Source organism: Gymnoscopelus microlampas, assembly GCF_963454915.1.
Source record: "Gymnoscopelus microlampas genome assembly, chromosome: 4".
Lineage (NCBI taxonomy): Eukaryota > Metazoa > Chordata > Actinopteri > Myctophiformes > Myctophidae > Gymnoscopelus > Gymnoscopelus microlampas.
Window position 1 is genome coordinate 12,593,253 of NC_139941.1, and position 26,366 is coordinate 12,619,618.

Here is a 26,366-nt window from a genome sequence, read left to right on the forward strand (position 1 = left end):
AAGAGCCGCCCTCCCATTGGGCTGGACGGAGTTAAGCCTCTCCTGCTTTCTCTCTGTCATCTCAAACAGCCACGGAGCTACAAGTAAGGCTATATTGCCCGCTTTTAGAATTAAACTCCCCCTTATCGTTATCATTCTTTCGGAAGCTCTGAACTGGAGGCCAACAACCCTTTTAGAAGTGTCCCAGATGACAACCTACAGCGGCGACGGACTGCGATCGCACGCAGTTGGACCTTATTATAATAACAGTCACTGAAGGCTGTGTGATCCCTTGAGGAGAAACTGTTGCGCCCACAGCGCTGCTGCGATGTCTCTGCTGTGTGTGAGAGGTGCGTCTGCTTTACATTTAAAACCCTTGCTGTTATTCATCATCAAGCTGCTAGTTCTTTTTTTACTTTGATTTCAATATTCAATTTGACTTTTGACGTGTAGTAGATCGCTGGGGTTCAGTTAGTTGGACATGGAATGATATAGCCTACTACGACCTGCAGACTTTATTTGCGTGAACTTGTGTCGAGTGAGAGTGAGATGGATTAATATGAGTGGTTCTCAAACTTTTTCATGTCAAGGACCCCCAAAATGATATGTATTTGGCCGTGGACCCGGGACCCCCTTCTCAAAATATTTAGTTCCAGCAGGAATCCCCCAGAAGCCAAGATTTGAGTCACAAATGTTCGCTTTAAAAATTAATATATATTCAATGATTTGCACAGATTTTCCCGACTTTTCTAAAAAAAATATGCAGATCTACAAGCTCATGAGCTATGAGCTTAGATCTGCATTTAAAAAAAAAAATTAGATCTCTATTTTTCAATAGCCAAAGTATATAATATAGATAAAGCGGTTAAAATGATTGTGACGCTTTATTAACTAATTTTGCTGGGGACCCCCTGGTATCCCTCCAAGGACCCCTGTCCCCTGGGGGTCCCTGGACCCCACTTTGAGAACCAAAACATGAATGAGTGCTTGGTGTGTTTATTATGTCACTAGGGTCACTACAGCCAGTTGAATTGAGTTCCATTTTACAGTTGACTTGACTTTGCACAAAGTTGGTTAGTTGATGGCCAACTTTTTAGAAACGGTGGTTATCAAACTTTCTTTTTATTTCAAGGACCCCCCAGTTACCGTAGGTAGATGTAGGCCTATGCATTAGTCCACAGACCTCATAACTCTTAACCCATTAAGACCTGAGGCGATTCTTATAATGTTTTTTAAATCCTAACAGTTTTTTGAAAAAAAAATCTAAAAAATGTTTTTTCAAGATTTTTCAAAAATAGCAGATCTACAAGCTCATAGCGCAGCTCTCGGTGCCGCGTTATGAGCTTGTATATCTGCTATTTTTGAATAGCCAAAGAAATCTAAAGTGACACAGATGCGTTCCAGGTCTTAATGGGTAGAGTGAACAAGATACACTGTCATACTCTGACAGTGTAGGCTACATTGGTACTTGCAGTGGTGGAAAAAGTATTATTTTTACCTAAGTAAAAGTATCACTATTTCAATGTAGAAATCCTCCGTTAGCGTTACAAGTAAAAGTCTGGTATTCAAAATGTACTTGAGTAAAAGTACAAAAGTATTGGCATCAAAATGTACTTAAAGTACCAAAAATAAAAGTACTACAATGTTTGAAAATAGCTGATCTACAAGCTCACAACGCATCGTGATGCCACATGTTGTAGTCCTGTACAAAATGTACACTACTGTCAGTGTTGACCAGTATGTGGTTCATTTGTTTATCAATCATTTAGCTGGGGACCCCATAGAACAAAAAAGACCCTTAAGGGTTAATTTGGTTCCATTTGTACACTCTCGCAGTTACAGACCTTTTTAAAGTGTCCAACTGGTTCCTAATTGGGACCCCCCTTGAAGGGGACCAGTGGGGGGGTCCCTGGACCCCACTTTGAGAACCACTGTTAAGTCACCAGCAGCACAGATATACTGTAGACTGCTATGGGACCAGATTATAAATACCTAAAGAATGAGTATTAATTAAGGCTACCCATGCATAGTATACGTTAATTAACAGGAAGCATTGTTTGTAAAAAAATAAATAAAATAGTTTTGAGAATGCCACTGCAAAGCTGTCAGTGGAGCCTACTTAAGAAAAGTGGCCCTAGTCCAGATAGTAAATTGCTGCTCTTTCATGGAGGCGTGCGTTGCTTTTCGCAACTATACCAAACTGTTGTCCTCCTATCTCTGACTGTCAGCCCGGAGCCCTTTTGTTTCCCCATCACTGGTCTTGAACGTTTTCCCATCATGGCTGTGAGTGTTGTTGCCTGGGGCTGGAAAGTCCCTGGAAAGGCCTCTATTACTGTATGATGAGATATGATAGACTGGAGGGACAGCAGGTGCGTCTCAATTAGAGCCAGACCGATATCTGTGTGGCCGATATATTGGCAATTTTTTTTGTATAGTCAATTATGCAGCTGATCTGGCATCCCTATTTGAAACGTAGTAAAATAATATTCAAATGATTCTAAAATAGCCTATCTACAAGCTCACATTACGACTTGTAGATCAGCTATTTCTGAACATTTTTTGAATAGGGCGTGGTGTGTAATTTATATTTACTTGTTTGCGTGTTCATGAAAAATCTGGCATCGTTCAGGCTCTACTCACTCAATAGTCTGCAAAATGCAGACTATTGAGTGAGTGCAAAATGTTTGTAAACAAACACAAAACAAACCAACAAACCAAAAGGTCTGAATCAATGTAGAGCTTCTCAGTGCACCTCCATGTACAACTGGAAGACATAACTGAGTTTGACGTTCCCTACGTACTCTGATTTTGTTGTTGTCGGGCAGAAACCTTGTATTTCAACTTTTCATGTTTTTGTTTTGGTAAATGAACACCCTTCTGCGACACTCTTGTACGATGAAGTAGGGCCTACTTTACCGTACAAGAGTGTCACGTGTTTTACCATATTTAACCAATGAAAAGTAGGCCTACTGTATGAGAGTTTATGACAAAATATTAACTACATTGTATCCATTTGGAGGTTATTTTACCCATTTCCTGAAAAGTTACGGTTTTGGACATACAAGGTTTTCTGCAACATTCAGCAACAATTTCTTATACTTTCATATCTATTTTATATTTGAATCCTGAAAACTAACAGTTTCTCCACCTGACAGAGACGATATTCACAATAGGCTGTTCTAGCACAGGAAGCTTTGTGAATAAGAGAGCCGCTACTGTGGTCATGTTTACAGTATTAGGAACACGATTAGTACAAAACTACTAGCTTTTAATGGCCTGCGATTGAAACATTGGAGTCCACACGCCCTGTCAACACAAATACATCACAATATAATGACATAACAGCTGAGCCTGTCAGTATGGCTGCCAGGAGAATGCTGCACAACTATTTTCCATGCTTCTGTCTGGTGGTGATGCTCAAGTTTGTTTCCCTCAACAATCTCAGCGTCTTCAAATGTCTCAGGCTGTTCACACATCTGCTCCAATCATTCTACAAAGACTTTTTTCGAAAATAGCAGATGTACAAGTTTGCTGTGCGGCACCAAGTGACACGCTGTGAGCTTGTATATCTGCTATTTTTTATAGCCAACGTATACAATATGGATAAAGGGGTGAAAAAGTATTAACACCTTTTGCTGGGGACCCCATGGAACCCCCTCAAGGACCACTGGTTGAGAACCACTGATCTAGACACACACACATACACGCGCACGCGCACGCACACGCACACGCACACGCACACGCACGGCCATATAAAATGCACTGTGAGCACAGCAGCTATTCTTCTCTTCTGCGTCCATATGGACCTAGTAGCATTAGACTGGGCAATTAGACAAGGAATAGACAGAGTGGCGTCGAGGTGACGTTCTCCCTCTGTTATACTGACAAAAGACAAGAAAAAGTGACGGTGGTGATGCGTGTGAACCAGATGCATGTTTTGCATCAGCAGGCCTCTACGTATGTTGTCTGTGGCATGCCTTATCTGTCCCCAGTGGTTAGAATACCTCACAAAACCGGTTTGTTGCACTCAGGTGGCATAATGGCAAAGTTTAGTTCCTTGTTCCTTGAGTGTGTCTTAACTCACTGGTTGTCAACGTCAGGTCTGGGGACCCCCACAGGGTCCAAATGGACCACTACGGGTCTATAACTCAAGAGAGTTTGCAAATGGAACCAAATGGACCATTTGTACACTCTCAGAGTTAAATAAGCACTTTTTTTAACAGTGTTAATTGGGGTTCCATAGTTCAGTTCAGTGATTCTCTACCTTATTCATTTCAAGCAAATGGACCTCTACGGGTCCATTTGGTTCCATTTGTACACTCAGAGTTATAGTAAGCATGATGTACATAATGTAAGTATGTGCTATTTGTGGAGCACTTCTCACAGAGAGAACTCTCACAGTGCTTTAGATACAACAGAAATTAAAAACAGCAATTAAGACACGTTCAAATGATTAGAAACAACAAAAACACAATGCATCTCAGGAAAAACAAAACAGCAGACACGTTTCACAGCTGGAGGAGAAGCTCAAGGACATTCCCTAAATGCTTGTTGAAACAGTAGTGTTTTTAGGTGGCTCTTAAAAATATCCACAGACCCGTATGGGTCCGTTGGGACCGCTGTTGGTTCCCCGGACGAGACGTTGAGAACCAGCGGCTTAACGGCAAGTCTTGTACCTCGTTGGATCTGTCTGTACCTCGATCTGTTTGTCAGCAGTGGCGATGTAAAGTAACTAAAGTACATGTACTGTGCTTAAGTACAATTTCCAGGTACTTTTACTTTACATTTTTGGATACTATACCCACTTCAGCCCTAAATAGGCTACATTTCGGCCATTTGAAAATAGCCGATCTACAAGCTCACAATGCGTCGCAATGCGTCGCATTGTGAGCTTGTAGATCGGCCATTTTCAAAAGATTTTTATACGTTTCATATATTTGAAAACTTGTGAAATGGGACATTCTGCACAATGAGTACTTTCTACTTTTTAGTACATTTTGATACCAATCGAAAATTTTGAATTCCGGACTTTTACTTTTAACCGAGTATTTCTACAGTACATTGCAGTATTGATACGTTTACTTAAGTAAAACAATTGAGTACTTCTTCCACCACATGGCCGTCAATGGTGTCAGTGGTGTCGGGGTGTCAGCAGTCGGCGTGCCGAGGCGAGGAGTGACTGCTCTATGAAATGAAAAGTTCACTGACAGCTCTGACAGTGCCCCCACCCCCCCCCCCCCCCCCCACACCCACCCACCCCCCTGCTATTTCTGGATGGTAATTAGAATGGGGAATGAATGCATAATGGTATTGCATCATCGTCTGCTAAATGTTGAACCCAGAGCTGCTCAATAAGAAAAATGAATGGGTTTGTGCTGGAGGAGGCCAGGACAGGGAAGTCATTCTGAGGAGATAATTATCTGAACACTTGGTCTGTGTGGGTGTTTGGTTGGTGTTGTTTTTGGTGTGTTTTTGGCGCTTTTACGTGTAGTTGTTATATTCTGGGTAAAATGGTAGATGGTGCACTTAGTTAATCGAACTAATTGATTATAAAAAATAATCGATAATTTAATAAAATAATCAATTAGTAATCAATCCCTAATTTGGGTATATCATTATAGCTAAAAGAAAGAAAACAAAACTTAAAAGTAGTAAAAATAGCTGAGCGTGTAGATCTGCTATTTTCACTATTTCGCACCACACTGTTGTGCGACAAAGTATAGAATTAAAATAGATGATTAAAAACGTCTTTTTTTCTTTGAATGATCACTTCTCGATTATCTGATTAATCAGAAAAGTGATCCATAGAGTAGTTGCAGCTCTAGTGCAGTGGTTCTCAAGGTGGGTTCCAGGGGGTACCCAGCTAAATGTCTTAATACAGCATCACAATCATTTTAACCACTTATCCATATTTTATACGTTGGCTATTCAAAAATATCGCCCAAAATATTGATGCCAGATTGAAAGTGGTTGAAAATACAGATATCGGGTGGCCTGTGTGACCTACAGGCCTTCATTCACAGGAAAGCCCCGTACTGATTCATGAATTCAGCAGTCAGTGTTATGTAATATAGGCCACCAGATGCCATAGGTTGGGACTGTTCACACACACACACACACACACACACACACACACACACACACACACACACACACACACACACACACACACACACACACACACACACACACACACACACACACACACACACACACACACACACACAGAACAACGGACGTAAATGCCTTCACAGATGCACGGGGAGAGTGTTGGAATTACTCGTTCCGTCTGGGAAGAGGGGGTTAGGGATAGAGGGGGAATAATCCCTTGGCCATCTGCTGCTTTGTGTGTGTGTGTGTGTGTGTGTGTGTGTGCCTCTCACATGGGACAGGGTGTAGCTAGCATGCTACTTTGCTTCCTCCTTCCCTTGCACGGTTTTGCCACTTCCTCATACTTCTGAAAATCATATCGTCCTCCTGATGCCTAAGTCATACTCCTTGTAGATCTGTTCTTTTTGGCAAGCGACACCATTGCGATGGAGTATGCAGTTTACAGTAGCTTGCTGTATATCTTTGGTGTGGGAAGCTTCTCAAGTAATACATTATTTTGATCTATTAAGGTAAAATAATATGAATAGATCTATTAAACAGAAACACAGGGAGACCACTTTAGATGTTACTAGTTTGCTGGTGCCTTTTCCTCAGTCATGGATGAACAGCATATTGCATGCATTGTGTTATAGGGTGCTGTCCAGGGTCCTGAACACAAAAGAAACCATGTAGTAAACTCCTGCCTCACGCTGGTCGAACGTCTGACTTCAGACTCAGGCAAATGCAAAGTGCAAGTTAAAAAAGGTTTTCAAATTCCATGGCCAGGATATTTGAACGTGGAACAGGGCTGCTTTTCTCCCTTCTCACGCCCCGTCCTTTGAAACCTGTCTGCTGCCTTTTAACTGACTCTGTAAAAGGGAAAGATTCTCTTGCACGTACTCTTTCAAAACCTGTCAGTTTGCTGATGTTTCAAATTCCCATTCTGTGTCGGTCATGTTTAGATTTCTTTGGCCATTCGAAAATAGCAGATCTACAAGCTCATAGTGCGGCACCGAGTGCCGCGATATGAGCTTGTAGATCTGCTATTTTTGAAAAATCGTGAAAAGCTGTGCAAATCTTTGAATATATATATATATATTTTTAAGCGAACATTTGTAACTCAAATCTTTGCTTCTGGTGGGGGTCCCTGGAACTAAATATTTTGAGAGTTGGGGTCCGCGGACAAATGAAATGAAAAAAGTTTGAGAACCACTGATATTATAGCAAGTAAAAAAAAAACTGCTAGGATTTAGAAGACATTTTGTATAATCCCCAGAAGCAAATATTTGACACTCGGTGCCGCGCTATGAGCTTGTATAGCTGCTATTTTTGAATAGCCAAAGTATAAAATAATGGTTTGAGCTAAAATCTGAAATGACACAGATGCGTTTCGGATCGAATGGGTTGAACTTGCTTCAGCTGATGACATACTGACAGGTCATAGCGGTCATTCTGGGAAACATAGCAGTGCGGTCATTCTGGGAAACATAGTAGCCTACTCAGTAGGCTACTATGTTTCCCTCTGTCATTATGTTCCATCTGGTGTCAACTGGTCTCTGGCTCCTCCATGGTGGAATTACAGAACTCCTCTCTTCCGGAAGCAGCTCATGTCCTCCTGGTCTGAATCACATCCCCATCTCACCTCCTACACCTTTAATCAGACCTAACCAGTGGTGGAAAGTAACAAAGTACATTTTACTGAAGTTATTTTATTTCACTTGAGTGTTTGCATTTTTCGATACTTTATAGTAGTGGTTCTCAAAGTGGATCCTTGAGCGGGGTTCCAGGGGGTCCCTGGAGCAAAAGTAGTTAATATAGCTATATACAGTATACAGGCATGCAATGCTCATTTGGCATGTTCTTGCAATCTATTTCAATGACGTGACGCGCACGTTGCTTAACACCAAGTCACACAATGGACAATTGACATGCATCTAGGCTTATTCCTATGTTAATTCGCTAGGTGTGAGTCGGAGCCTTTGAAAACGTTGTTGAGGTGCGAATTTAAAGTCGTTTTAAATCTTTGCGTGTGCCTGCGTGTGCTCCTGGTCAAATAGGTTCCGGCACTGCGTGCAAGGCCGTCCAGTGAGCATTGCACCCCTGACAGTATATCCATTTATACATTGGCTATTAAATCTACAAGCTCTACAAGAGCTTGTACATCTGATATTTTTGATATTTTCTTTTTTAATATTTGGAAAATCTGGAGAGAGAGCGCCACTGCTTTGTGGTACTTCTTGTACTGTCAGAGGCAAATATTGTACTTTTGACTCACTACAATTATATGAAAACTTTAGTTACAAGTTACTTTTCAGATTGTCCAGGAACATAAAGGCTGTATTCCATTAGCTTGGAATCCCTATTGATGACATCATTGGTAGGCAGGTTTCTGAAGTATCCATAGCCAAACGACCAATTATAAGAAGATAAGGTTGAAAGTGGGTTAAGTGCTACTTTAACTCCAAAGCTAACCTCACACTAAACTAAAAAGAAAATCAGACCATTGGTCCATCGGACTAATGGTCACCATCTCTCTCTTAGTGGTGGAAAAAGTACTCATATTTATTACTTAAGTAAAAGTATCAATACTGCAATATAGAAATAGTCACTTACAAGTAAAAGTCGGGAATTCAAAATGTACTTGAGTAAAGTACAAAAGTATTGGCATCAAAATGTACTTAAAGTACAAAAAGTGAAACTCATCATGCAGAATGTCCCATATCAAGTTTTCAAATGTATGAACATCTTTTGAAAATAGCAGATCTACAAGCTCACAATGCGTCGCGAGCTACTGAGCTTGTAGATCGGCCATGTTCAAGTGGCCGAAATGTATATAGAGCTGAAGTGGTGAATGTATATTTTGTAATAATAATCAAAATCTACAAAGTTACTAGTAACTAAAGTTTTCAAATAGATTAGTGAAAGTACAATATTTGGATCCGAGATATAGTGGAGTAGAAGTAAAAGTATTGGACATTGGAAATACTCAAGTAAAGTACCAATAATTAAAACATTTTACTTAAGTACAGTACTTAACTCATTGAGTGCCATTAACGTGTTTCACGTGTTTTACCGCTATGGTGCAACGTGCCATTAACGTGTTTCTCGTGTTTTTGCAAAAAATAGAAAAAACTTTTTTTTTTTTTTAGAACCCAAGATATCATTATCTGAAGATTTGCAGCTTCATACACTCCTTGTTTAACTTATAACTTAAAAAGGCTGTATCTCGCTTCCTAAGCGCTTTTTTTTTTACTTTGAAAAAATAGAAAAATAAAAATCATAATGGCCAGAAATAGATAATAATAATTTGGGCACTCAATGAGTTAAGTGCATGTACTTGGTTACTTTCCACCACTGTTCTCTCTCTCTCTCTCTCTCTCTCTCTCTCTCTGTGTCTCTCTCTCTCTCTCTCTCTCTCTCTCTCGTTGCAACTTGCCTGTTGTTTGGGCTGCCTTGACAACGGCAGAGCGCATAGGTCGAAGATGATGAGAAACATATCATTCAGTGCGTAGTGCTTGCCGAACCGAACGCCTTCTACATAACGGTTCCATATTAATACTTTTACACCTACTACAAAATCACAAAACCCTGATTCTTTCACGTTCATGGTTACAGGACACCTGCACTTATTTGTAGGCCTACGCCTACCTAATTTGGCAGAGCATTTTTCTGCAACTAACCGTGACAATCCAAGTGAAATAGCTTTTGGCTCTGCATTGTTTTAGAGGCCTCCAATGTGTTTGGTGTTGATCGGTTCATGATGAGAAATAGACCTCATCTGAATCATGCATGTTCATCACACTACTCCATCTGTAGGACTAGCAAGTCGTTTTTGAAGAATGTAGAACGGTGGAAATCAAGTTAGGCGGAAATTGAGAGTTGTCAATGTCATGTCATGATCCAAGGAAAGTTGCGACGTGTTTTTGAGCTATTTTTGTTGTGCAACACCAGCGCAAAACTAAGTATAAATCAGTATTTTTTGAGCGCTTTTGACAATCCCTTTTTGGACTGTTTGGACTTGATAGCAGCAAGAGGCTAGAAACAATGTCTTTCCGTTTTAACCAACAGCTTATTCTGGATCTGATATGCAGCATTCTCTGTGGGGCCACGGTCTATACAGTTTGTAAAAGGCAGTTTATATGTATCATCGGTTCAAAATCACCAATCTCACACCTTTCTCTCTCTGGATAGGGCTGTTAAAATGTGAAAGAAATGGGAATGTCCAGTAATATAATGCAGTATCATTTTACTCACACGTAATATAATGTAATATCATTTTATTCACTGACCCTGTGTATATAGTTCACTTGATCAAATTGATGCACACAGTTTTAAGCCTGTCTTCAGGCATTAGTTAGATTACAGTGAAAATGTAGAGTGTCTCTGATCAATTAAGTGTAATAATACAATTACACTTAATTGATTGGATCCATGCAGGTCCAGCCGTGCAGAATATCAAAGATGATTGTGGTATAATAATCACCTTTGACCCCCAGCTGGCTCGGGGCTCAGGTTTTCGTTTCCGGGCAGACCCGTGCTACAGTCTAGAGAACATAGAGCTGAGGGAGCATAGAACTGAGGGAGCATAGAACTGAGGGAACATAAGACTGAGGGAGCACAGGGCTGACCCCATTGAAAAAAACGATAATCTGTGCTGAAACACAGACCAGCCATGAAACAATGACTATCCAGCAAGGGAACAGTGATTATGGGTCTGCTGCATATCAGCCTCTGTGTTACTAAGCCTGTCACAATGATTACATAATCGTCTGATCGCAATTATTGGGGCTAATCGCAATTGTTTTGCATAGTCATTAGAATCGTTTCCATTCACATAACAGCTGGATGACATTAACAGAAATGTGAGGTTTCCATCATTGTTCCCACCCCATCGCATCGCAATGCATTGTGTGTTTGTAGATCAGCTATTTTCACTATTTCTGAAAGTATTTAGAGAATACAATTATTAAGGATATGGCCTGTTTTGGACATAGTATATCTATTGGTCATTGTCAGAATGTCAGTCATTTCTTTGCATTTCTTTCTTGAGAGCGTAAAATGAAACCAAATGGACCCTTACGGGTCCATTTGGTTTCATTTTACGCTCTCAAGAGTTAAATTATTGCTGAACATCTGCATTACTTAATCAAATAATTGCTGTTTTGATCAACGTTTGCCTGTCATCTCTCCTATGGTACCAATATCAATACAGCATGGAATTGTGGACAAAATCTTTATCCAACGAAAACAAAATATTCAAAGTTTTGGGTCTGAGAGGCTAAATCTCATCAAACGGTGGTCCGTGGCTCAAATGCCGAATAAATAATGGACCTTGATACGAAAAAAAAAAATCACTGGGCTAAGTGGTGGTTTAAGAATGTGAGCAGCAGGCTATTTCCTCCGCCACCAGCCACAGGAGGTTAGCCATAGGGTAGATGGGAGTGGGGAGGTGAAGCATGGATCCCGGTGGCAGACTAATCTCATCTGTGTCAAGCGTAAGACGGAACTTGGATCTTGACAATAAACAGCAGGGCACTGGTGTCGCATGTGTCCATTTGTGCGGGCCTGCGCTGTGTCTGTGTGTCCACGGCAGTGCTTTTCGAACCTGTGAATTTCAAGGACCCCCAGTTTGCTATGCATTAGGCCACAGACCTATATATCTGAGGGTGTACAACTCTGATTGATTGATTGATTGATGGATTGGCTGCAGCTGTGTTTGACCCATTCAATCTGGAAACACATTTCGTCATTTTAGATTTCTTTGGCTATTCAAAAATATCAGATATACAAAGCGGTACAGAGTGCCACGCTATGAGCTTGTAGATCTGTTTTTTTTCTAAATCGTGAACATTTGTGCAAATCTTTGAATATATATATTTTTTGTAACTGTCAAATGTCTCAACAAATGCCTTAATTTTTCTGTAGAACTATTTTTGCTATATCAGTGGTGCGCTCTGAGTTTGTACACTCTGACAGTGTACAAACGAAGACTTCTCCTCTCTGGCCTTTGAGCACAGCTGAGATATACCAGCACCCCAGGACCTTGACCTTGCTCATTACCACTGTTGTGTGTTGTTTTAATTAGTGTGGTTGCCCTAACAGGGCAACCACAGTGACGTGACAATGTAATTGGCGCAGCCTCCGACGGTATTTCTCCCAGCGTATTCCTCGAGTCCCGCCGGCGCAACCACACTTTGCAATTTCCCAGAATTGCGAAAATTGGAGTTGCATTCCCTTTTGTTTTCTACCTTGTACTTTATTGTGTTGTGTTTTTGTGTTTTATTCCATTGCCCCTCATAGTACTTTGGTTGGCTTAAATGTCATTTTAAATGTGCTTTATACACTTTGAGTTGAGGCAGTTTTGCAGTTTTGTTGTGCTTAGTTATTTTTTATTTTTATTTTTTGGTCCTTGTCCGTGGCTATGATCCTTGTCCTTGGCGATGTCCTTGTCCGTGGCCACAGGGAACTGTTGCTGAGTCCTTTCTGATCCCAGGGCTTTGAGACACCACAGGCTCTTGCCTGTTCGCATCGGCACAAAGAGAAGGCTGCTGGTGTGATGTTTGCTCTTCATAATCCATTTTGATCTGCCCAAGCACCTGTCGTTGTAGGGAGGGAACACCCTGGGGTGGACTCGCAGGTCCTGGGAGTAGCTAGTCCGGTAGCAGACGGTGATGGTGCCCTGTCAACATGATCTGAGAGGCAGTGGTGAAAAGTAACAACAAGTACATTTACTGAAGTACTGTACTTAAGTAAAAGTTTGAGGTATTTGTACTTTGCTTGAGTATTTCCAATTTCCAATACTTTTATTTCTACTCCATTACACCTCAGAGGCAAATATTGTACTTTTACTCCACTACAATTATTTGAAAACTTTAGTTACTTTTCAAATATAAATTATGATATCATGAAACATACATTAACCACTTAAGCCCTATTTTATACATACACTATTTGAAAATAGCCGATCTACAAGCTCACAACGTGTCGCATCGCAGCGCATTTTAAAACATTTTAGTACTTTTATTTTTGGTACTTTAAGTACATTTTGATGCCAATAATTTAGAATTCTGGACTTTTACGTGTAACAGAGTATTTCTATATTGCAGTATTGATACTTTTACTTAAGTAAAGAATTTGAGTACTTTTTCCACCACTGCTGGGAGGTAGTAAAAGGATTTCAGGACCTTCTCTGAGACCTTGAATTTCCTCCGCTGACTGAGGTGACACACAGGCATTGTCTAGTCGTCTTTGCCACGGTCTCCGTGTGCATTTTCAAGTCAGATCCACACTATTGTTGCACCCTGAGGTACTTGAAGCTGCTCACCCTCTCCACTGGTGTCCCGTTGGATCAAGAGGGGTGTGTAGGAACTCTGCTGTTGCATACAGAAGCCCACGATCATCTCCTTGGTTAGTCTGACGTTCAAGAAGAGGCTGTTGCCCTGGCACTACTGAGACAGTTCTGCCACTACAGAGACAATTCATGACTAAGACACACGCACGCACGCACGCACTTCCATCAGTGTGTTCTTGTCAACATAGATATAGCTGCATTGTTTCTTTGTTTGTGGTTTTATAGTGGCTGCAGCCGTGTTTAAATGACAGCGGGACTTGTTAACATACAGTAGCCACCAGGTCGCACACCTTCACTCGCGTAGACCATCGTAAATCAAAAGACCACGGCTAAATATAGAACCGCTGTCTGGTCTGGTGTAATGACTCGGTTATAGTATAGGTCTGTCTGCCTGCTGAGCACGTTGGGTAACTACTGTTTTAACCTGTTTCATTTACCTTTCCACTAAAGCAGTGGTTCTCAACCTTTTCAGACATAAAACGTAGCAAATGTAGCTTTAAAGGCATGCACATTTGTTGCATGTAGAATTCTTTGTGTGTGACAGTGTGTGAGATCCTTCCAGTACGGAATTGCGATTTAATCACAAAATAATCAATATTTTTTTATTTTAAATAAAAAAAATATGGATTTTGGGAGAAAGAATTTAAATTTAGCTTTCTTTCAAATAAAAATAAAAAGAATAGCGCAAGTAGCCCATCTACAAGCTATCCGCAAATGTTGGTGCGACAATGTTGTACGACAAAGGGCTTAAAGGGATAGTTCACCCCCAAAATGACTTTGTTTCTATCAATTACACACCCCAAGGAGACTTGAATTCATGGCGATTTTTTTGTTTTTGTTGCATTCCTAAGCCAATAATTTGATGTGCTCCGGTAGGAGACTCACAAGTGTCAACTTCGAGTCTCATACCGGAGACATTAGCATCTTTCCTCCGGTCATCAAATTATTGGCCTAGAAATGCAACAAAAACAATTCAAGGCTTCATGGGGTGTGAGAGAAAATAAGTAATGTTTTGGGTGAACTATCCCTTTAAGTGGTTAATCAGCCTTTTTTTTTGCAGCGATTCATTGAAAACAATTACAAACTATTAAAAAGTGCATCTCGATTACAGTGGTACCCAAAAGTGAATCCAAAAAGTAATCAATAGAATAATCGCTAAGTAAAGAATCAATAGCTGCAGCAGCCCTACATTCCAGGGAGGTCCAGCCAAGCTGTATCATCCCAGTGAGGACCAGGCAAGCCCCCAGAACCCAGTGCTTGCATTGAAGCGAAATGGACATGCTGGCCATTCGTAGGTACTGCAGCTTAGACGGACGGGGCCACTGCAAATGTACGAGCGAAAACGGTTTCGACCAATGGGCTTGACTCACGAGCTTGCGCACGGGGCCGCGCACCTCTGTGACGTAAAACGCGTCACTTCTGTGACGCAGAACGTATCACAGTGGCCCCAAATAGGCTACGCCCATCACACTGTACAACCCGGAAGAAGGGGTGAATTCGCTTCATGCGCTGGGTGAGCAACTCAATGCAAGTGGATGGGAGGCGATATCCGGTGCCCTCTCTATTATTTTTAACTCTATGGGACCAGGTTATGCCGTATAGCTAAACATCAGTCTTTGATAGTCTCCTGAGTGCTTATTAGGACTCCTTTCTAAGCCTGTATTTACAAGCATCACTTCAAAGAGGATGAGGTCCAGTTTGAACTCACTCTAATGAAGGTAGATGACATGCAGCGTATCCACTTTGATTACGTCTACGCTCCACTGAAATTTGATTTGGTGACCTCCTTTGTCTCGACCTTAACCCAATAAGACCTGGAACGCATCTGTGTGTCATTTTAAGATTTCTTTCGCTATTCAAAAAATAGCAGATATACAAGCTCATAGCGCGGCACCGAGTGCTGCAATATGAGCTTGTAGATCTGCTATTTTTTTTTTTTAATCATGAGAATGTGTGCAAATCTTTCAATATGTATATTTTTAAGCGAACATTGGTACAATATTTTGTTCCAGGGACCCCCAGAAGCAAAGATTTGAGTTACAAATGTTTGCTTTGAAATACATATATATTCAAAGATTTGCACACATTTTCACGATTTTTCAAAAATAGCAGATCTACAAGCTCATAGCACGGCACTCGGTGCCGCACTATGAGCTTGTATATCTGCTATTTTTGAATAGCCCAAAGAAATCTAAAATGACACAGATGCGTTCCCGGATTGAATGGGTTAACATCTGTTACTAGTACATATACATCACATGTTCCAGAGGAAGGGTGATCTAATTTTTCCATTTCCTGCCCTAGAGTGATTCAATTTGCCACGTGTGCTTTACAATGGGATTTGGCATATTCACTGTTTACAGGCCTGCGGGCAGACTTAAAAAGAATATTCTTTCTAATATATTTGATACTATTGATTGCAGGAATCTCATTCCATGCCTGGAAACACACATAAGAGACAAAGGTTCATTTGATTTTCTCAATTTTTTTGAGGGTTTGATTATTTCAATCTACTGCTTATAATGTTTATCCTGCTTTTGATTTTTAACATCATGAATCCTAGCATCCCTATGCTGGGCATGTCATAATAGGCGAACATTTCGCATAAATAGCAGATCTACAAGATCACAACCTGCCATTGCTCTCTAGAGACAAAGTTAAGTAAGGTGACATGGTCACGGCCTATCACAGGCTGCCAACTCATTGCGTGTGTGTGTGTGCGTGTGCATGTGCATGTGCGTGTGCGTGTGCGTATGAGTGTGTGTGTGTGTGTGTGTGTGTGTGTGCGTGTGCGTGACGGTGAGTGATACTGTATGAGGAGGGAACACGCATAGCTACAGTGCTAAGATAATAAAACAAATTAAAGGGTCTACACCATGAATTTTAACTTTTTCTTCATTTTTGTGTGTTTTTGGTCTCCCCCACCTCTCTTCTGTTCCAACAAATACCCGACTTCGGGCATGCAGGCTTTCATAGGCTATCTGTGGTTTTTATGTAAATTGGTCTGAAAACAGTCCGTCAGATTTGTTCCCCCACCCTACGTCACGTCTGGGAACAATTCCTCCCGTTTTTCAGTTCTAACCAAAAAAAAAAAAGAAAAAAAAAAAAAGAAAAACATTTTTTTTAATTTTTATTTTTTTTAAACAATTTTCTTTTTTTTTTTTTTTACTTTTTCCGCACAGAACCAGGACATAACATGCATACAAACTGGCTCAATAGCGCCCTGTGACAAACAGGACAATGTGGTATTGCAGGTGAAAGTGCTTTATAAGCCAGAGAGAAGTTAGCTGGAATGAGTATATCTGAGGCTTGATTTAGGCTCAAACCTTTTGAAAAACGTTTGAGGGACATAAACAATATGATATCAAATATTATTATTATTTTTTAAATTCATGGTGTAGCTCCTTTAAAACAACACATATATTATGTTTCTAGCCATTTGTAATTCAGTTTTCATTACAGCTAAATCAGTCGTGTTGAGTAAAAAGCAAAGACTTCCACTGCATGCTGGAGAGCTGGCAGATATTTCAGATTTATCAGGCATTTAGGTGATAAAACAGACTACTGAATGCAGTCTAGTGTGTTTCTGAGTACTCTATAGTGCCTACCAGAGGGCAACGCCATTAGTGTTGACTGTAAATCATTTGTAGATGTGTATAAAAGCTGACAATAATATGCTTTTTAAGGGTAAAAGTACTACCACGGTATCGGTTCTTGTAACCTAATCCAGAGGGGAAAATGTGCACAGTTTCCCACCCAGCGCTGGTCTCTCACAATGCAGCGGGATCTGGTAGATTTCAACTGCTTAAGGCATTAGGCCAGAGGGATTATCCCAGCAGGCACACAGCACAGCACAGCACAGCACAGCCCTGCTCACCAACAAACACGCAGCCGTACTGCAAACAATCATTCCAACCTGCTACTATCTGGCCAGCTTTATACTGGCCCTCTTACCAGCTAGTCCTCTCATTGGCAACGAAGTGAGGTAACTAGGTACATTTGCCCAAGTACTGCACTTGAGTACATTTTCGAGGTAGTCTACCTTGCTTTATACCCTCTACACCTCTCCATCTCAGAGGCAAATATTGTACTTAGTTTTCACTCCACTACATTTATTTGACGCCTTTTGTTACTTTGCAGATTAGATAGATTATTAATAATCTATCAAATTATTAAACAGAAATCTTCAAATATTAAAAAAAAAGTTGTTCAAGTTTGAGCTTGTAGAGCTGCTATTTTTTCTGTTTTCTGATCTGCTGAAATACTATAAAATAGGGCTTTGATGTTTAAACTGTTCCTTTTTGCTAGGGACCCCCTCGAAACACTCTGGGGATCCCAGGACCCCACTTTGAGAACCAACTGTTATATCTGCCCTGCTTTACTGACACTTTTACCATCTAGCCCTCTCATTGGCCACAGAGCAGCTAGTGAAATCAACTAGCAGTGTCATTGGCTATGGTGTGACGCTGACCCGTCGAATTGTCTGTCATTGATTGGATGAGGGGCAGGGATGTAACAGGTAGACTGAGACTACATAACTCACCTCCGCTCCAGTGTGTTCTATAATCTTTCACCTGAGGTCTGTCTGGGTCAGAAGGATGTCTTACAGAGCAGTCTGCATGACACATGGATTAAACAATATATTTGTAAGACAGGGGAGGAACTCACAGAATTGGAATCAGATTCATCACAGGTTTACAAGGAGTGGGTGCAGTTATGTTTTCTTTTTTTCCCGTACAAACTCCATCATTTATAGTTTTCAGGAAAGAGTGGAAGAATATCATTTCCCTTAAAAAAAAAAATCCATCCACTATTATCAGTATTATGTTACATTGATGTTGTTTGCACAGTCGTTGTGGAACATGCCACACCAGCACTTCACTGCTTGTACTTGAGTGACAAATAAACCCTTGATTCTTGAATTCCCAGAATAGAGATCATGTCTCCCTCTCTTCTTTCTTTCTTTCTTTCTTGCTTGCTTGCTTGCTTGCTTTCTTTCTTTCTTTCTTTCTTTCTTTCTTTCTTTCTTTCTTTCTTTCTTTCTTTCTTTCTTTCTTTCTTTCTTGCTTGCTTGCTTGCTTGCTTGCTTGCTTGCTTGCTTGCTTGCTTGCTTGCTTCCTTTCTGTCTCTCTCTCTCTGTCACTGTCTCTGTCTCTCTCGCTCTTGCTCTCTCCTCTTCTTTGATGATTGTGAATGACTACAATTGGTGTTCTCAGTGTATTTCTATTAAACTATTTTTAGCCTCGCAGGCAGCAGGGCTCTAAGGGGCTCTCACTTGCACACAGACGTCTGTAAATCTAATAGGCAGATTGACACCACACCTGCTGAGCGGATTCATGCTTCCCGAAGGATGAACCCTTCAGATTTTGGTGACCCCTAGTCCTGGAGAACAAACTGGATATTTGGGCATGCCTCACACGGAACTCCATAGATGGCCATAAAAGAGACACAGACAGACAGATACAGAAATATAATATACGTACGTACTGTATGTGCATGAAAGGGACACAGCCAGATAGAAAGAGACACTGCCATCGTTCCCGACTCTCATCGATCCGGTCTAGTACAGTATGAAAACATAAATACATATTATCCATGTTGTTTTGAAGTTTCCAGTATCCCCCTCACACACAGAGATCAATCCAAGTCCAGTTCCTGATGAACTGTGAAAGCACGCAGTGATGTTGATGCAAAACACCCCTCAAAACAACATGGAGATATGTTATTATAGTTATATAATAAGTTTCATAATTTGACTTTAGTTTGCTCAAGGAGGCAAGCCAATTCAAACACTGTTTGGTTCTTTAGGGCGAGGTGACTTTTTCTACCACCCTCAGGCCAAAATGCCACCTTTGCACACACCATATCTCATGATCTAATTTAGGCAGGTTGCAGAATGAACCGTTCTGATTTTGGTGACTCAATGAGCTTTTCTCTAGCAACACCACGGCCATAATGTCAAACGGGGTCCTACAACTGAATGCAGAATGCTGTTCACACCTGGTCTGCAACTTCCCTAGATCAGTGGTTCTCAAAACAAGGACCGAGTCAATATCACCATAAGGTACATTTGGGTGTCCTCACCACAATCACTCAAATATCATGAAAATGTAACAAAATAATGAAACTCTGAAACTCTTATTATGAATGGCCAAACATTTACACACTTATCAGTACAATGATGAGTCTCTGGAAATGTGTTTCCTTCATTTTATACAGATCTGTAACATTGGATGTATATGGTTTTGGCATGTCCCACACACCACTCTGCTAACTACAGTGTGTCTAATAAGTGGTACATTTTTTATTTTTTATTTTTATTTTTACATAGTTTGATTGTCCACAACACCTTATTTGATAAAACAAGTCATTTTGATCTTAAATCATATGATATAGTCTGTTTTTATAATCATATTGAACATTTTTTGTGTGTCCCTGACATTGCTGTCCATCCTGTCATTTGGGGGTAAACTGGCCCTTTAAGAAACTTACTTAAGTTCAAGTTCCCTTGTTGTCTTCTTCCTGTCTTACTTCAATGGAGGCTGAAGCTGTGGCAAGTTGCCAGTAAATATTTACACTTATATATATTGTATTTTTCATAGTTTATGTGTGTGTAGTTGTATGTTGTCAAGCTTAGCATGTCCACTCTGTCATACTGAAATATCAATGAATATAAAAACTTTTCTGAAATTTTAAATATATCTGTTAAAAAGTATAGAGTCACCTTGCTAACTGAGCTAAGTTGCTAACAGAAGGTCCAGCATGTGCCAATTAAATCCTAAAACTGACCCAAAAGTTCCACCCTGTCCTTGTCCACCCTATGGGTTTTTCCTGACAGGGTGGACATATTTTACTGTTGACATATATTACAGTTAATTCATAAAAAGTGTGGGAGCTTGACCAACATGCATTTCTAACTGTACAACATCCACTTAATACAATGAGTAAAAAGTTAAATGGAAAATCACAGTTTAAAAAAAAAAAAAAAGCTAAGTCCCAAATGTACCTTATGGTGATATTGACTCGACCCCCAAATTGATATGTATTTGGCCGCATACTCCCATCTGAAAATATTTGTGCCAGGGACCCCATAAGAGAAGATTTGTGTTGAAAATGATGTTACTATTTAACCAGTGGCAACATTTCTTTCAAGAAAAAAAAAAGCCGATCTACAAGCTTGTGAGCTACAAGATTGGCTATTTTTGAATAGCTGAAGTATATAACATATGGTTACAGTGGTTAAACTGATTTTGATACTATATTAACAAATTTAGCTGAGGAACCCCCTCAAGGACCCCTGGGAGTCCACGAACTCCACTTAGAGAACCACTGCCCTAGATCTTTCTTTCTGCGTTCTCTTCACTGACTTCCGTCTTGATGTTTACCTGGTATCCTAGTGTAGCGCTAAGTTGTTGTTGGTTGACTATAGGGTTCATGCCATTGACTCTGATCTTACACGCTCTCATCCAAGTCACTCTGGATGAGAACGTGTTCTGAATGGCTAAATTATAAATTGTAGGTCTTAACTAGTGAACTTACATTGCCATCTTCATTTGAAAGGATGGGATAGTGTGTGATAATATGTGCATACAACACATATTTTCAGGCCTTGTGATGATCAAACATATTGCACAGCGCAGCTTCGAGACTGAAAGCCTGCCGTTTTGCTAGATAATCACATTTATTTGTGCATTACATATTTTGTGTAATCTTTAGACTGACTTGTATTGTCTTTTTTCTTTTTCAGTGAAGAAAGCCAAACTCCATGGCCTCCCAGGTAAGAAAAGAACCCATTATGCATGCGTTTACTACACACACACATACACAGAAACCACATTTTGGCTGTATTTGGAATACTGTAGTAGTGGCATGCAGTATAATATCCATTATGTTATCATGTACTATACTTTCATATGACTACCAGGCCGTTAAGTTCACCTGCGGGAGCATTTAAAAAGGTCTGTTGTTTTGAAAAGGGAATTGTAAATGACTATTATTGTGGGATGCAGAACACAATGGAGGTAGCTGTTCACCTGGTAGTATCCTAGTCACTACATTGTTCTCTTTGCACTCTCTACTTATTCATGTTCACATTCTGTGTACTACTTATAGTACTTTTAGGAAGAATAGTATACAAGTATGCTATTCCGAAACTCAGCCAGTGACTTAATAGGCTCCATGCACAGCAGCCATATTGGACCAAAATTTGGCCCATGTTTTACCACAGTGCTTCTCAAACCTTTTAATTTCAAGGACCCCCATAACTCTGAGAGTGTAAAAATGGAACCAAATGGACCCGTTAAGGTCCATCTGGTTCCATTTGTACACTCTCAGAGTTACACACCTTTTTTAAGTGGTCATTTGGAACCCCCTCAAGGAACCATGAGGGTCCCTGCCTGGACCACACTTTGAGATCCAATGGTGTAGCAGAGTGTTTCCAGTTCTTGTTTGACCAGAATGGAACAGAGCCTTCATTAGTATCATTGGTAACACCTGTGAAGGAAGTAAGAAGAGGCCCAATTTCTCTCCGAAATGGCTGCTGTGCATAGAGTCTATTCGAAACTTTTTGGACCATCTGGGGAATTGTGGGATGATCGTACCACACCGTACCCACGTGCCCTTGAGCAAGACACTTAGCCTCGGAATGCTCCAGTCAATCTATACAGTGATTACCAACAGAGCATTGTGGCGTCTCCGGGGAAATCGTAGAGAATCCAATCACACCCTGGTGTGATTGGGTGGATGTGCTGTAACCCCCTGGTTTTCGGCGTCGGGTCCGGGGATAATCACCAGCGGTCCAAATGGACGTTTAGGGGTCTGAAACTCTGAGAATATACAAATGGACCCCTATGGGTCCATTTGGTTCCGTTTGTACACTCTCAGAGTTAGACAAAAAAGACAAAAAATAATAAAATGGGGGTTTGTGCACTAATGCATATGAAACTGGTGGTTCATGAAATTCAAAAAAGTTGAGAATCACTGAACTAAAATATTCTCACATTTTGTGTGAGTGTGAGAGAGAGAGAGAGAGAGAAAGCAAGCCCACATTTTACATAGTCGTTGTCCTTGTCCTCTGGCATTCACTATATCAGGGACGCCGGTATCATTTCAGAAGTGCGGGGGACCAACAATATCTATGCCTCTGCATGGGGTGTAGTGCTATGAGACAGTGGTTCTCAAACCTTTTCATGTCAAGGACCCCCGAAATCATATGTATTTGGACCCCCATCACAAAATATTTAGTTCCAGGGACCCCCAGGAGCAAAGATTTGAGTTACAAATGTTAAAATGATATATTCAAAGATTTGCACACATTTTTCATCTACAAGCTCATAGCGCGGCACTGGGTGGCGCACTATGAGCTTGTATATCTGCTATTTTTGAATAGCCAAAGTATAACATTTGGATAAAGGGGTTAAAATTATTGTGATGCTTTATTAACTAATTTTGCTGGGGACCCCCTGGTATCCCCCCCAAGGACCCCAAGGACTTTGAGATCCAATGCTATAAGAGAGCACCGGAGCGCTGCTCTGTAGATGTTTTGTGCAGTGGACACGAATGATGTTCTGTACTTATTTACAATTTGGTAGCGTTCATGAACAAGAGAAACACGGGCTGCAGTCAATACAAGTCATAATCTCTAACAATCCTCTTTCTAGACCAGTGATGGTTGGTGTTCCCCAGATGATTAGATTTTTTCTGACTCAACAGTAAACAAACCAACATGCAGTATAAGGGTATCTATCTGCACATTTCTATAGTGACAATTTAAGGACTTTTAAGGCATTTTTAGTACTTCTAAAATAAAAAAGTAAAAATATTAAAACCATTACTGCATTAGAACTAAGCAACACAACTATACAACGCAAAAAAATGGTTGACCTGTCAAATATGACCGAAGAAAGAGGTGAACATTTTGAAAATAGACGATCTAGTTGAGGCGTTGTGAGCTTGTAAATCGGCTATTTTCACTATTTATCTGTGGAACCGAGTCAAACTAAATGTAATGCCTCAACTCCTACAATTCCAAGTGCTTGTCAGGGTGGAGGGGTCCCCAGTTCAATTGTGATATTTTTTTTTGGGGTGGGGGTCGCAGCCTTAAAAGGTTGAGAACCACTTAACTCTTCTAGACTGCCTTTCTTGAATGGTGCCCAGATGTTGGCTCTTCTTTATACAGTATACTGTACTAGGTACCTGTCCGTGACCGTGAGTGAGCTGTCACAGACGGACCCAGTCCCTTCCTGACTCTCAACCTGTCTGTAAAACTTTGCGTATCATAGCAAACTTTCATCACATCAATTTTAATGAGATTTGGTTAGATTTTGGTTGGCATTATGTGCTGACTTCATCCCTTTCATGAGCAGGACATTAGAGAGCAGAAGAGAACAGTATGAGAGAGCAGAGGAGATGAGTAGTGCGGCAAACACACGCTCATCAACATCAACATCATTATTTCTTTCTTGCGGTTTTTAATCCTGCTCCAGAAAATAAAAATAAGTTGAATTGAACTCAGATTTCACTCAATTCTTTTTTTTACAAGTTTATTTGTGATTTCATGTTAAAAAAAGTAAAGTGAAAGTCAGCCTATACGCTGGTAGAACGTTTTGGTAGAGCACAGTGTTTCACATCTTATATTCATTCTACTCTGAAATAGTGCAGCAGTAAGGTGTAAAGATGTGTTGGCTGCATGGGCTAAGCCCTCAATGTCTCAAGATCCTAACAAAGCCGCTGAATATATCTATATTTGATTACACAGTACTTTAACATAAATCAGTGTCAAGGTTTAACATTTTAAAGGTTAAATACTTTAAATTGAGCACATTGATCACCTCTCATTGTACTTGTGCATTGGTCTCTTGGCAAAGAAATGGGTTATTTTTCTGCTGACCTTCCTGTAAAATAATCAAGCTGGGGGGAAAAAATATTCAGAATAGTTTTCTATTCTCTGTCTTTATTGCATTATGCTGATCACTAATACAGGATGCAATGCTGCTTTCTTCAACCACGAGAGGAGAAACTTCCAGTGATTGGCCCATCTAATCACAACAACATGCATCTTATCAAATTACATTATGAACGATATTCTATGGTATGTCATAAAAAATCAACTTTTTCAAGGGGTGCTCCAGTGGTAAGAGCATGTGTGGCATGGATGGGTTGTCCTTTCCATAGCTGGCAGTGTTTGAATACGAACAAAGGCGCTTGACCTCCCCCCCCGCCCATCTCTCACCTTTCCTGTCTCTCTCTCACTATCAGCAACAAAGCGGAAATGCTGAAAAAATAACGTATCAAAATAAATTCAAATTTCTTGTTTTGGTGTCCTTCAATTTCACTCGGGCAGCTGGCCAAAAAATCCTTACGCAGGAAGTGTGGCATGAATTAGGCATAATGCTAAATTAGTGTATTTGGCTAGGGCTGGCACTGGTAATTTAGCAACGTTGTAGCTAGAGCTCTATATTTCTTTCTTTCTCATTACGCTATTGATGAACCAATTGTGGGACCTCTAAAGGATGGCAAGTCTTCCTAATCTCATTGGAATAGATGATTTGTGTGGAAGGTAAATACGTTGTTTGTCATTATTTGGGATGTTGATGTCAACACGGCGGAGGATCGATTTTCTTATCTATCTGCAGTATTGATCTATCCATCCATCCATCCATTTCCATTCTGATTGGGGGTTAATCAATATCAACTGGTCCGATAATGTTATGGGTGAGATATTTGCATACAACAGATTCAAGAGGTGTATTTATCACTCACTCAATGCAGGTACAAGGAACAAAATGGCTTTGTGGGCAGATAGATCATTTCTGTTTACAAGTGATTGTGAGTCCAGGCAGAAAATTCCCCAAAATATCGAACAAAACAACTGCGTGCTAATGTGAAACTAAGTTTCACATTGTCTTACGACAATGCTATCAAGCCACCAGATTTTCACACTAACAGAAAAACAACCACACTTGGTTTACAACATTACAAGTGTTGTGTTGCTGACAACAAGTCAGCAAGACTCTCAAATAACCTAATAACTTGAATACCTTTTTGTAAGTGAAACTCTAATTCTTTCCATGATGACAAGTGCATGATCTGGACTGTTCTTGTGCATTTTTGAGTGGTGGCACAATTCCTGCAGTCATGTAGTCCAGTACTAATTAGTTTGTATTCCTTCTGGGAGAACAGCTTGCAGCAGAAGCCTTCTCTGAAAATAAGCCAGCTTTGCTTGATTTTTCCTTCCCTGCTTACAAGTTTCCCATAAAGGTTGTGGTGGTGGCATGCATACAGTATAGTCAGCCATGGACTAGGCTGCCCTAGCGTGTCTGATATCTGGTCTAGAGGGGCGGGTTCAAAATATCCGGAGAAAAGTTCTGTGAGATCCCATTGGTTCACCGATCTGTCCGTCATTCATGCTAATGTTGGATTCATGCTAATGTGGTTTTTCAGACATTTAACCACTTAAACCCTTTCACTCTGTACTTGGTCTGCTCTTTTTTCCCTCTACACCAAACCTCTTTACCTAAAATAGCAGATCTACAAGCACACAACGCCTCACAGCGCAAGGTGTTGTGTGCTTGTAGATCTGTCATTTTTGGCTAAAGCTTTCCTCAGAATAGGGATATTCCGTTGAAGTGGTTAATGTAAAAATCACACAAAAAAAAAAAAAGATTTGGCGGACCCCCTGTAGTAACTCTGAGGACCCCCTAGGGGTCCCGGACCCCCTGTTGAGACCTCTGGTTTAGAGAGCTGGCACTAGCTGGCACTATAGCGACCAGCAGATCTTTATATCATATAAAATGAGCTTCCAAAATGCTCACAGGAATAAAATAAAAGCTGAAACATGGTCAATAATTTATAGTGGAAGCCTTTAGTGTTGTTATTCCCCCTCCACATGGGACATTCTAAAACATGTGCATTTTTGTCCTATTAAATGTCTTGAATCTTTTAGATT

At 40.5% G+C, this 26,366-nt stretch overlaps 1 protein-coding gene across 1 annotated transcript in view; it reads left to right on the forward strand.

Moving 5' to 3' along the window:
- Positions 1-141: 141 nt before the first annotated feature.
- LOC311043954 (protein unc-13 homolog B-like) overlaps positions 142-26,366 on the forward strand; it is a gene marked incomplete at its 3' end in the record, with an annotated part of 110,162 nt that continues 83,937 nt past the window's right edge. Inside the window, exons 1-2 of the mRNA XM_084055377.1 lie at positions 142-329; positions 21,168-21,197. Coding sequence (XP_083911503.1) covers positions 308-329; positions 21,168-21,197 — 52 coding nt within the window. The 5' untranslated portion in view covers positions 142-307. The remainder of the gene's footprint in view (positions 330-21,167; positions 21,198-26,366) is intronic.